This window comes from Arachis duranensis, chromosome 10 (genome assembly GCF_000817695.3).
Source record: "Arachis duranensis cultivar V14167 chromosome 10, aradu.V14167.gnm2.J7QH, whole genome shotgun sequence".
NCBI lineage: Eukaryota > Viridiplantae > Streptophyta > Magnoliopsida > Fabales > Fabaceae > Arachis > Arachis duranensis.
The window spans coordinates 58,243,973-58,256,552 of NC_029781.3; the positions used below are offsets into that span (position 1 = coordinate 58,243,973).

The window sequence follows — 12,580 nt, forward strand, 5'->3', positions numbered from 1 at the left end:
TTTCATAATTTTTCAAAATCAAATCTTTTTCAGATCATATCTTTTCAATCACATATTTTCAAAATCAATTTCTTTCCATTTTTCAAAAACACTTGCTAACAATTAATGATTTGATTCAACAATTCAAGTATGTTGCCTTTTCTGTTGAGAAAGGTTTAATGTCTGAATCATATCTTTTAAATTTCTTGTTAGCCAAGTCATTAATTTTAAAAATCAAATCATTTTAAATTATTTTTCAATCATATCTTTTTGATTTCTAATTTCAAAATCTTTTTCAAGAATCACTTTATTTCTTTCCAAACTTTAATTTTCGAAAATCATTCTTCAATATTTCAAAATTTCTTCAAAATCTTTTAATTTATTTTCGAAAATTCTTCCCCTCTTCTCACATCCTTCTATTTATGGACTAACACTCCTCCTCAATGCACAATTCGAACTCTATCCCTCTTGATAAGTTCGAATTCTTCTACCTCCTCATTCTATTCTTCTTTTTCTCTGACACCTCAAGGAATCTCTATCCTGTGACATAGAGGATTCCATATTTTCTTGTTCTCTTCTCTTTCATATGAGCAGGAACAAAGACAAAAGCATTCTTGTTGAGGCTGACCCTGAACCTGAAAGGACCTTGAAGCAAAAGCTAAGCGAAGCTAAAGCACTACTCTCTGTAGAGGACCTAACAGAAATCTTCAAACAAGAAGACATGGCAGCCGAAAACAACAACAATGCCAACAATGCAAGGAAGGTGCTGGGTGACTTTACTGCACCTACTCCCGACTTCTATGGGAGAAGCATCTCTATCCCTGCCATTGGAGCAAACAACTGTGAGCTTAAGCCTCAATTAGTTTTTCTAATGCAACAGAATTGCAAGTTCCATGGACTTCCATTGGAAGATCCTCATCAGTTTTTAGCTGAATTCTTGCAAATCTGTGACACTGTCAAGACCAATGGGGTTGACCCTGAGGACTACAGACTTATGTTATTCCCTTTTGCTATAAGAGACAGAGCTAGGATATGGTTGGACTCACAACCTAAAGAAGCCTGAACTCTTGGGAAAAGCTAGTCAATGCCTTCTTGGCAAAGTTCTTTCCACCTCAAAAATTGAGTAAGCTTAGAGTGGAAGTTCAAACCTTCAGACAGAAGGAAGGTGAATCCCTCNNNNGAATGCCATATTGGCTCAGAACAAAATATTGACTCAGCAAGTCAATATGATTTCTCAAAGTCTGCCTGGAATGCAAGCTGCACCAAGCAGTACTAAGGACGCTTCATCTGAAGAAGAAGCTTATGATCCTGAGAACCCATCACTGGAAGAGGTGAATTACATGGGAGAACCATATGGAAACACCTATAATCCTTCATGGAGAAATCATCCAAATCTCTCATGGAAGGATCAACAGAGACCTCAACAAGGTTTCAACAATAGTAATGGTGGAAGAAACAGGTTTAGCAATGGCAAGCCTTTTCCATCATCTTCTCAGCAACAGACAGAGAATTCTAAGCAGAGCTATTCTAACTTAGCAACAGACAGAGAATTCTAAGCAGAACCACTCTGACTTAGCAACCATGGTCTCTGATCTAATCAAAACCACTCAAAGTTTTATGACTGAAACGTGGTCCTCCATTAGAAACTTAGAGGCACAAGTGGGTCAGCTGAGTAAGAAAGTTACTGAACTCCCTCCTAGTACTCTTCCAAGCAATACAGAAGAGAATCCAAAAGGAGAGTATAAGGCCATCAACATGGCCGAAATTGGAGAGGAGGAAGAGGTACTGATCGCCACTGAGGAAGACCTCAATGGACGTCCACTGGCCTCCAATGAGTTCCCTAATGAGGAACCATGGGAATCTGAGGCTCACACTGAGACCATAGAGATTCCATTGGATTTACTTCTGCCATTCATGAGCTCTGATGAGTATTCTTCCTCTGAAGAGGATGAAGATGTCACTAAAGAGCAAGTTGCCAAGTACCTTGGAGCAATCATGAAGCTAAATGACAAGTTATTTGGTAATGAGACTTGGGAGGATGAACACCCTTTGCTCACCAAAGAACTGGATGACTTGACTAGGCAGAGATTACCTCAAAAGAGACAGGACCCTGGGAAGTTCTCAGTACCTTGTACATTAGGCACCATGACCTTCGAGAAGGCTCTGTGTGACCTAGGGTCAAGCATAAACCTCATGCTTCTCTCTGTAATAGAGAAGCTAGGGATCTTTGAGGTACAAGCAGCAAGAATCTCACTAGAGATGGCAGACAATTCAAGAAAGCAAGCTTATGGACTTGTAGAGGATGTTCTGGTAAAGATTGAAGACCATTACATCCCTGCTGATTTCATAGTCCTAGAGACTGGGAAGTGCATGGATGAATCCATCATCCTTGGCAGACCCTTCCTAGCCACAACAAAGGCTGTGATTGATGTTGACAGAGGAGAATTAATCTTTCAAGTGAATAAAGAATCCCTTGTGTTTAAGGCTCAAGGATATCCCTCTGTCACCATGGAGAGGAAGCATGAAGAGCTTCTCTCAAAACATAGTCAAACAGAGCCCCTACAGTCAAACTCTAAGTTTGGTGTTGGGAGGCCACAACCAAATTCTAAGTTTGGTGTTGAACCCCCACATTCAAACTCTAAGTTTGGTGTTGGGAAGTTCTAATATTGCTCTGAACATCTGTGAGGCTCCATGAGAGCCCACTGTCAAGCTACTGACATTAAAGAAGCGCTTGTTGGGCGGCAACCCAATGTTATATTTATCTATTTTCCATTGTTATTTTATGTTTTCTATAGGTTGATGATCTTGTGAAGTCACAAAAATAATTGAAAAAGCAAAAATAGAATGAAAAACAGAATGAAAAAAATAGCACACCCTGGAGAAAAAACTTACTGGCGTTTAAACGCCAGTAAGGGTAGCAAATGGGCGTTTAACGCCCAGTCTGGCACTATTCTGGGCGTTTAACGCCAGAAAGGGGCACCAGACTAGCGTTTAACGCCAGGAATGGGCAAGAAACTAGCGTTTAACGCCAGAAAAGGGCAGCAGCCCGGCGTTTAACGCTAGGATTGGCAGAACGGGCTTTTTACACGCCACTTGGTGCAGGGATGAGCTATCCTTGACACCTCAGGATCTGTGGACCCCACAGGATCCCCACCTACCCCACCACTCTCTCTCTTCTTCACCCATTTACCAATCACCTCAATACCTCTTCCCCAAAAACCCCTCACCTATCAAATCCTACCATTCTCTTCACCACTCACATCCACCCTTCATAAAACCCCACCTACCTCACCATTCAAATTCAAACCACTTTCCCTCCCAAACCCACCCATAATGGCCGAACCCTACCCCTCTCTCCACTCCTATATAAACCCATCTTCACTCCTTCATTTTCACACAACCTAAACACTACTTCTCCCCCTTGGCCGAAACACAAAGCCCCCCTCCATCTCCTATCTTTCTTCTTCTTCTTCTACTCTATTCTTTCTTCTTTTGCTCGAGGACGAGCAAGCCTTCTAAGTTTGGTGTGGTAAAAGTGTTGCTTTTTGTTTTTCCATAACCATTTATGACACCTAAGGCCGGAGAAACCTCTAGAAAGAGGAAAGGGAAGGCAAAAGCTTCCACCTTCGAGTCATGGGAGATGGAGAGATTCATCTCAAGGGTGCATCAAGACCACTTCTATGAAGTTGTGGCCATGAAGAAGGTGATCCCCGAGGTCCCTTTCAAACTCGAAAAGGGTCAACTTTGATCAAAGGTTGGACCAAGTCTTCATGGATACCACTAAGAAGAGGATGGAGCAAACAAGAGATCCCACTCATGGACACAAGGAGATTCCTCATCATGAAATCCCTGAGATGCCTCAAGGGATGCACTTTCTTCCACAAAACTATTGGGAGCAAATCAACACCTCCCTAGGAGAATTGAGTTCCAACATGGGACAACTAAGGGTGGAGCACCAAGAACATTCCATCCTCCTCCATGAAATTAAAGAAGATCAAAGAGTAATAAGAGAGGAGCAACAAATGCAAGGAAGAGACATTAAGGAGCTCAAGCACTTCATAAGATCTTCAAGAGGAAGAACAAGCCCCATCACTAAGGTGGACCCGTTCTTTAATCTCCTTGTTCTTTATTTTTCTGTTTTGCGAAAATTATGCTTTATGTTTTATTTATGTTTGTGTCTTGTGATCATTAGTGTCTTAGTGTCTATGCCTTAAAGTTATGATTGTCCTATGAATCCATCACCTTTCTTAAATAGAAAATGTTTTTATTACAAAAGAACAAGAAGTACATGATTTCGAATTCATCCTTAAAACTAGCTTAATTATTTTGATGTGGTGACAATACTTTTTGTTTTCTGAATGTATGCTTGAACAGTGCATATGTCTTTTGAATTTGTTGTTCAAGAATGTTAAATTTTTTGGCTCTTGAAAGAATGATGAAATAGGAGAAATGTTACTGAGGATCTGAAAAATCATAAAAATGATTCTTGAAGCAAGAAAAAGCAGTGAATTAAAAAAAAACAAAAAAAGAGTACGCAGAAAAAGCCAATAGCCCTTTAAACCAAAAGGCAATGGTAAAAATAAAAAGGATCCAAAGGCTTTGAGCATCAATGGATAGGAGTGCCCACAGGAATAATATCCTGGCCTAAGCGGCTAAACCAAGCTGTCCCTAACCATGTGCTTGTGGCGTGAAGGTGTCAAGTGAAAACTTGAGACTGAGCGGTTAAAGTTGTGATCCAAAGCAAAAAGAGTGTGCTTAAGAACCATGGACACCTCTAATTGGGGACTCTAGCAAAGCTGAGTCACAATCTGAAAAGGTTCACCTAGTTATGTGTCTGTGGCATGGATGTATTCGGTGGTAATACTGGAAAACAGAGTGCTTTGGGCCACGGGCAAGACTCATAAAGTAGCTGTGTTCAAGAATCAACATACTTAACTAGGAGAATCAATAACACAATCTGAATTCTGAGTTCCTATAGATGCCAATCATTCTGAACCTCAAAGGATAAAGTGAGATGCCAAAACTGTTCAGAGGCAAAAAGCTACTAGTCCCGCTCATCTACTTGGAGCTAAGTTTTATTGATATTTTGGAGTCTATAGTATATTCTCTTCTTTTTATCCTATTTGATTTTCAGTTGCTTGGGGACAAGCAACAATTTAAGTTTGGTGTTGTGATGAACGGATAATTTATACGCTTTTTGGCATTGTTTTTAGTATGTTTTAGTTAGTTTTTATTATATTTTTATTAGTTTTTATTTAAAATTCACTTTTCTGGACTTTACTATGAGTTTGTGTGTTTTTCTGTGATTTCAGGTATTTTCTGGCTGAAATTGAGGGACCTGAGCAAAAATCTGATTCAGAGGCTGAAAAAGGACTGCAGATGCTGTTGGATTCTGACCTCCCTGCACTAGAAGTGGATTTTCTGGAGCTACAGATACCCAATTGGTACGCTCTCAATTGCGTTGGAATGTAGACATCCTGGGCTTTCCAGCAATATGTAATAGTCTATATTTTCCCAAGATTTGAAGGCCCAAATCGGCGTTCCAAATCAGCTTAAGACTGCCCAGCGTTTAACGCCGGAACTGGCACAGAAGTGGGAGTTAAACGCCCAAACTGGCACAAAAGCTGACGTTTAACTCCAAAAAAAGTCTCTACACATAGAAGCTTCAATGCTTAGCCCAAGCACACACCAAGTGGGCCCGGAAGTGGATTTTTACGTCATTTACTCATTTTTGTAAACTCTAAGCTACTAGTTCTCTATAAATAGGACCTTTTGCTATTGTATTTTCATCTTGGTAGCTATCTTTGGACGTCTAGTTCTTAGATCATGGGGGCTGGCCTCTCGGCCATGCCTAGACCTTGTTCTTATGTATTTTCAATGGTGGAGTTTCTACACACCATAGATTAAGGTGTGGAGCTCTGCTGTACCTCGAGTATTAATGCAATTACTATTGTTCTTCTATTCAATTCAGCACTCAAGAACTTGATGAATGTGATGATTATGTGACGCTCATCATCATTCTCACTTATGAACGCGTGCCTGACAACCACTTCTGTTCTACATGCAACAAGGCTTGAATGTGTATCTCTTGGATTCCTTAATCAGAATCTTCGTGGTATAAGCTAGAATTGATGGCGGCATTCTTGAGAATCCGGAAGGTCTAAACCTTGTCTGTGGTATTCGGAGTAGGATTCAAGGATTGAATGACTGTGACGAGCTTCAAACTCGCGATTGTGGGGCGTTAGTGACAGACGCAAAAGAATCACTGGATTCTATTCCGACATGATCGAGAACCAACAGATGAATAGCCGTGCTGTGACAGAGTGCGTTGAACATTTTCACTGAGAGGAAGGGACTGTAGCCATTGACAACGGTGATGCCCAGCATACAGCTTGCCTTGGGAAGGAGTAAGAAGGATTGGATGAAGACAGTAGGAAAGCAGAGAGACGGAAGGGACAAAGCATCTCCATACGCTTATCTGAAATTCTCACCAATGAATTACATAAGTATCTCTATCTTTATTTTATGTTTTATTCATATTTTAATTATCAATCCTCCATAACCATTTCAATCCGCCTGAATGAGATTTTCAAGATGACCATAGCTTGCTTCATACCAACAATCTCCGTGGGATCGACCCTTACTCGCGTAAGGTTTATTACTTGGACGACCCAGTGCACTTGCTGGTTAGTTGTGAGAAGTTGTGATAAAGAGTTGAGATTGCAATTGAGCGTACCATATTGATGGCGCCATTGATGATCACAATTTCGTGCACCAAGAATGCATGAGTATGTGAAAAAGTGGAAATCATGGGTAGCTAGGTATTGTATTAGAATTCCATAGGTTGTTGTATGTGTTAAGTGAGAGCTTAGGTTAATCAAAGATTTAGATTTCAAGCTCACTTGATCATATACATCCTTACCTTTACCCTAACCCCATTACAACCTATGAATAACACCTCATGATACTTGTATGAATGCATTGAATAATTGTTGATTTTTAGATGAAGAACAAATCTTGGAAAGCATGATTAGGAGAAAATTGAGAGATCAACCCTATACACATGAGCGAATAGAGCGGATACACTTCCGGTGAGGGTTCGACATTCAACTCCTTGTTCCCGGTTTCACAAGCTTTCTTTTTGCAAGTTGTGTACATGTCATTTTGATGTTTGAATTGGTAGAGTTCATGGATTATCATGTCACCTTAGCCCTATGTGCTCATATATTTTCTTTGGAGATTGATTCGTTTTTAACCAAGTAGATAGAAACATTTGCATTAGTTGCATTCATTAAGGAAAATTGCATTTCATAAACCCCGTTCTCCTATGTTCTTTGGTTCTTTTTATTCTTAGCATGAAGATATGCTTGGTTTAAGTGTGGGGAGGTTTAATAAACCCCAATTTTGTGGTTTATCTTGTGTAGAATTTAGGGAGTTTTATCAATATTTTCCGCACTTATCCATATAAAATGCATGGTTTTGTGTTTCCTTCCCAATTTTGCTTCATGATTGAAAACATGCTCCTTTGACATTAAAATTGCTATATTTTAATCATCTTCTATTACCATTCAATTCCATGATGTGTTTGTTGAGTGTATTCAAGATTTATAGGGCAAGAATGGCCTAGAAGATGGAAAGGAAGCATGCACAAGTGGAAGGAACATGAAGAATGGAGCTTTGGAGGAGCTGACATCGACGCGCATGCGTGGAAGCATATAGATGGGACTCACGCGCAAGAGTGGATGCATTCGTGTAGATTGGCGAATTCTCATCCACGCGTACGCATCCTTGACGCGTACGCGTGGATCGCAAAACTCATCGACGCGTACGCGTGACGCTCAGCACATGACCTCATTAAAGAACTCGTGGCTGGCGATTTCTGAGGAGTTCCAGGCCCAAATCCAACCTGATTCTCTATGGAAAAGACCTAGGAATTGTAGAACAAAAGGGGGATCATTCATTACACACTCACTCACAATTTTAGCAAGTTTTTTGTTCTTGTTCATCTAGAGAGAGAAACCCTCATTCCTCTCTAGATCTAGTTTGATTTGATCTTCCTTGTTGAAATTCCGAATTGGATATTGTTGATTTTAGTTTAAATTACTTAATTTGAGTTCTATAGTATAATTTCATTTAGATCTTATGTTGGATTTATGTTTTCTTGTTATTTTCCCATTTTCTTCTCTTTTTGTAAATTTTATGGATCTTGAATTTCTACTAGTACATTAATTTTCTCTATGATTAATGGTGTTATTTGAGTTGTTTTCCATTAATAATTGTTAGTGGGTATTTGTAATTGTCAATTTAATTGCAATTTGAATGTCTTTTGTTAGTGCATACTATGTGTTTGATGAAATATTTCCTCTGATTATGGAGTAGCTTTCTTTACTCTTGGCCTCGGCTAAGGAAATTGAGCGAATTTGAGTCATTGGGGCTAATTGATTTGGTGATTTGAGAACCCTTAGTGGTCAATTTGATAACCATTGATACTAGCTTACTACTAAGTCAATTAGTAGCTTAGATAGGACTTATGGATTGATGTTGACCACACTACAAGAAACGTCATTAAAATTGACGGCCAAATCGATGGCTAAGCCGTCGATAATATTGAAATTCGACGGCAAAATAAACGGCACAGTTGGTCGCTATAAAGCTTGTCGATTTTTCAAAATGCTAATAAAATCGACGGCTTTCATTCCATCGATAATAATTTAATAAAATCGACGTTTGTTCTGTCTGTAATATGGGTGTGAGAATTTTACATTCTTAATAAAATTGACAACATTGCCGTCGATATTATTATTTAAAATCATCGTCTTCTTTGTCGATAATTGATTGAATAAAATCGACAGCTTTTGTGTCGATATTTAACTCAATAAAATCAACAACACTTTTGTCTATATTATTTTAATAAAATCGATGACAATGCCGTCGATATGTGATTGAATAAATCGACACAGCTGCCGTCGATTTAATTATTTAGATTTGTCTATTTTAACTTTTAAAAGCGACAACTTTACCGTCGATTTTAATAGTTATATGCTTTAATTTTTTTTCTATTTGAAAAATAGTAAACCGTTAATACAAATAAACTTTTAAATATAAAAATAAAATTTATACAGAATATTAGATAACAAAACAAATATACTTTTAAATATTTACAATCAAAGGTCCCTTTGTTCATCTATTTGTCTTGTAATAGTACAAAATATTCAAAGTAATTAAATAAGACTTTCGGTTGTGTTTGCTTCCCTTATACTAGACCATATAATTCATATAAGATAGATGATAGGAGTGAATGTTGTGTATTTCTTGGCTATAGCCTATGGCCCTCAACACAAGGGATACAAGTGTTTAACTACAGCTAGAAAAACAATACTCAGCACACATATTTTCTTTAATTTGACGAGACTAACTTTCCTTTCAAGACATGTTTTAGTGCTAAATATTCTGACAAGGTCATTGCTAGCTCTTATTCACCAAATCCTTCTCTCATTATTCTCTCTAACGGTGCTAAACTAGTCTTAGATCATCCCTAAAATGTCTCATCACCATTGGGCACTTTGTTTGGATCACAAATTCATCTTCAGACTTCAAATAGTCCATCGTTTGTAGAATCTGCACCAATTTAAAATGAGATCTTAAACACTAAAATTTCCCAAAAGCATCTACTTAATCGAGATTGAGTAGCCAACAACTCAAAATTGTCATCCTATAACAACAAGGTCGAAGAATAGAATAAAATTATTATCTACTTCATTAAATATTCAAAGTAAAAAATACTCCTCAAAATAGCCACGGTTTTCTTCGGAACCAAAGAAGCAAGTATATCAAAAATTCAAAATCACTTCAAAAAACAATAACAACAACGGATGAAATGAAAGAAAAAGAAAGGGAAGGAATGGCGCCAACCTTGCGAATGGAATCCAGGGAATGAAAGTGGCGGGATTAGAACAGAACTAGAAATGCTGAGATCATAGCCTAGATGCTGCCAGTACATTCAACAAAAGATCCACTCCTCTATTGGTCATTTCAACAATTAAATAACTAAGGCAACAGCTCTGTTCTTGCAACAGCAATTAAACTCAGAAAACATGCCAGTATAAACGCTCACGTTTGTCTAGCTCTGTTCTTGCTATGCCTTTTTCTTGCAGTTGCTCACCTAATACCCAGAATCATTAAAGCAAGTAAATTAAAGACAGTATTCAAAGAAACTAAATTTCTATAGACTGGCCCATAACATAATACCTCTTACTTTAGATTCAATCTCTAGTTCTAAGCTTTGCTCCCTGTGAATATGCCTCAGAACAGGCAAGGCTTTATAGAGTAAGTAGCGCAGTCGATGTAATTTGACCCTGGAATTTACCTCTCGATCCTGTTAAAACAAAGAAGATAGTTACACAATGACATAAGGTAAGCAAGTTTCAAAAGTTTCCAAGTTTCATCATATGCCATCTAACCTAAGCACTGGAACCTCCCTCAAGCAGGCTTTGCAATTGCAATTTCCTGAACAGAATGGACATGCATTCGCAACTTCCTTCCGGGTTTTACCTGGGTACCTAATTCAAGACAATCAGTGAGAGACTGGAAACTCTAAAGTAGTAAAGATAAAAGGCTATTCACCTTATATCAAAATGGGAAGATTATTAATTCCTTCAAGATGACTGCATATAATAGTTTTCAAGGTAAAAGGCATTGAAAATGCATTCTTTGGCATTCCATCTTCGTTTAGAACATTCTTGTAATTATCCTATTCAATTAAAAAATTAATTAATTAAGTAATATAATAATAATAATAATCAACTCAATTTAATTAATTAATTATATTCTCACCTTCAACCATTTGTTAGCTACGCTTTTATATCCAGTGGCAAACACAATTGCATTAAATTCCTTCTCCGTCTTGTTTCCAAATATCACTTTGTTGTTCTCAATTCTCATTATATGAGAAGAGATAACCTGTCATATATGTTTTGTTGGTATAAGGAATTACATAAATTAATTAAAAAATATTATTGATTATTTAAAAAAATACCTTGATTGCACCGTCTTTAATCATGGCAATGGTTCCAACATCAAGAATTGGAGACCTACCAGCAGCTTCCTTCAGATAGAATGGTCCCTTATTTGGACGAGGAATTCCAAATTGAGAGAGATCACCAAATTTAATGTTTGCTACAAAAGAGTGGTGGCGGCAGTAGTGATGATTTTTCTGCGACGAACTAGGACACGATAGATACTTGTTAAATGAATAGGCACTTAGATATTAACCATTAGATGAAATGGTGTGGAGAATCATATTTTCGGAGATGACCCCAAATTTATATTCTCTAGATAGATTTTCCCTTATTGTATATGAAGTCAAAGCTCTAAAATCTTTAGAAAGATATTAAACATAGTAGAAACCTGTTCAAGTGCCTTTGAGATAATGATTTCCGTTTCTTGCATGAATTAATCCCACACCGTTTTGCATGAGCAAGGTCCAATCAGTGTCCAACAGGATGGAATCTACATAGGAAACTTGGTCACGATGAGTGATCCATACCGAAGGTGAAAAATCTTGCCATGCCATATATAGTAACAAAACTATGCAGAAAACTTGAAACAACACTTGAAAACTAAAATATGTTTTGATCAGAATATATGTCAGCAGAATAAGTGCAAAATTTGATATCCCGTCGAATAGAATCAAGTAATAAAGCGTACCTGTTCCCAACTCTCAGGATCTAGGCACAGTGGATCAAACTTCACGCTGCTGCTTTCCTTGGCAGCACTGTGATAAACCACTATTTTATGGTTTATATTGTGTTTAATTGTGTGGTTTTATCATGATCCTTACCCACTTATTCATTAATTTAGCATGCATTTATATTTCCTTCCTGAAATTATTATATGATTGAAAACTGCTTCCTAGAGACTTTTAATTATGCATTTTAATTCTCTTTTATTTCATTCGATGCCGTAATCTGTGTGTTAAGTGTTTTAGGCTTTATAGGGCATGAATGAGTTGGAGATTAGAAAGGAAGCTAGCAAAAATGGAAGGAACACGAGAAATTGAGGAGATAACCAGCGAGAAGTGACGCGGCCGCATGGCTCACGCGTTCGCGCGAAAGAGGAGAAATCGCAGTGACGCGGCCGCATGGCTCACGCGACCGCGTGGATTGGAAAAGCACAAGTGACGCAGAAGCGTGGACGACGCGAACGCGTGGCAGGGAAAAACGCGAATGACGCGTCCGCATGGATGACGCGATCGCGTGACGTGCGCAATCTGTATAATCTGTAGAATTCGCTGGGGGCGATTTTGGACCCTATTTTGACCCAGTTTTCGGCCCAGAATAGCAGACTAGAGCCAGAGAATATGCAGAAACCAGGGACAACATTCATTCTACACAGTTTTAGTTTAGATCTAGTTTTTACTCCTCCTCTAGGTTTTTCTCTCTACACATTCATAGTTCTTAGGATTTTATTTTTCTACCACTTTTTGCATTGGGATACTGAGAAGAGTTATTACCTCATCAAGACTTCATCATTCTAGTTCGTTTTCTTTACTTGGCTTTACTCTTCCATGTCCTTTGCTTTATTTAATTTTACCATTGGAATA

The 12,580-nt window shown here is 38.2% G+C and overlaps 1 protein-coding gene and 1 long non-coding RNA gene across 2 annotated transcripts; both read right to left on the reverse strand.

Annotated features, from left to right (window-relative positions):
• Window positions 1-9,250: 9,250 nt before the first annotated feature.
• On the reverse strand, window positions 9,251-10,442 carry LOC107469750 (uncharacterized). Its single transcript, XR_002369211.2, has 3 exons — window positions 10,228-10,442; window positions 9,892-10,141; window positions 9,251-9,597 (listed from the first exon to the last, which is right to left on the reverse strand). It is a non-coding gene; the product is annotated as an uncharacterized LOC107469750 (long non-coding RNA).
• Window positions 10,443-10,444: 2 nt separating this feature from the next.
• On the reverse strand, window positions 10,445-11,513 carry LOC127742378 (probable indole-3-pyruvate monooxygenase YUCCA11). Its single transcript, XM_052254862.1, has 4 exons — window positions 11,386-11,513; window positions 11,015-11,201; window positions 10,813-10,938; window positions 10,445-10,729 (listed from the first exon to the last, which is right to left on the reverse strand). The coding sequence occupies exons 2-4, from the start codon at window positions 11,036-11,038 to the stop codon at window positions 10,604-10,606; spliced, it is 276 nt and encodes a 91-aa protein (XP_052110822.1). The 5' UTR covers window positions 11,039-11,201; window positions 11,386-11,513; the 3' UTR covers window positions 10,445-10,603.
• Between the last annotated feature and the right edge of the window lie 1,067 nt (window positions 11,514-12,580).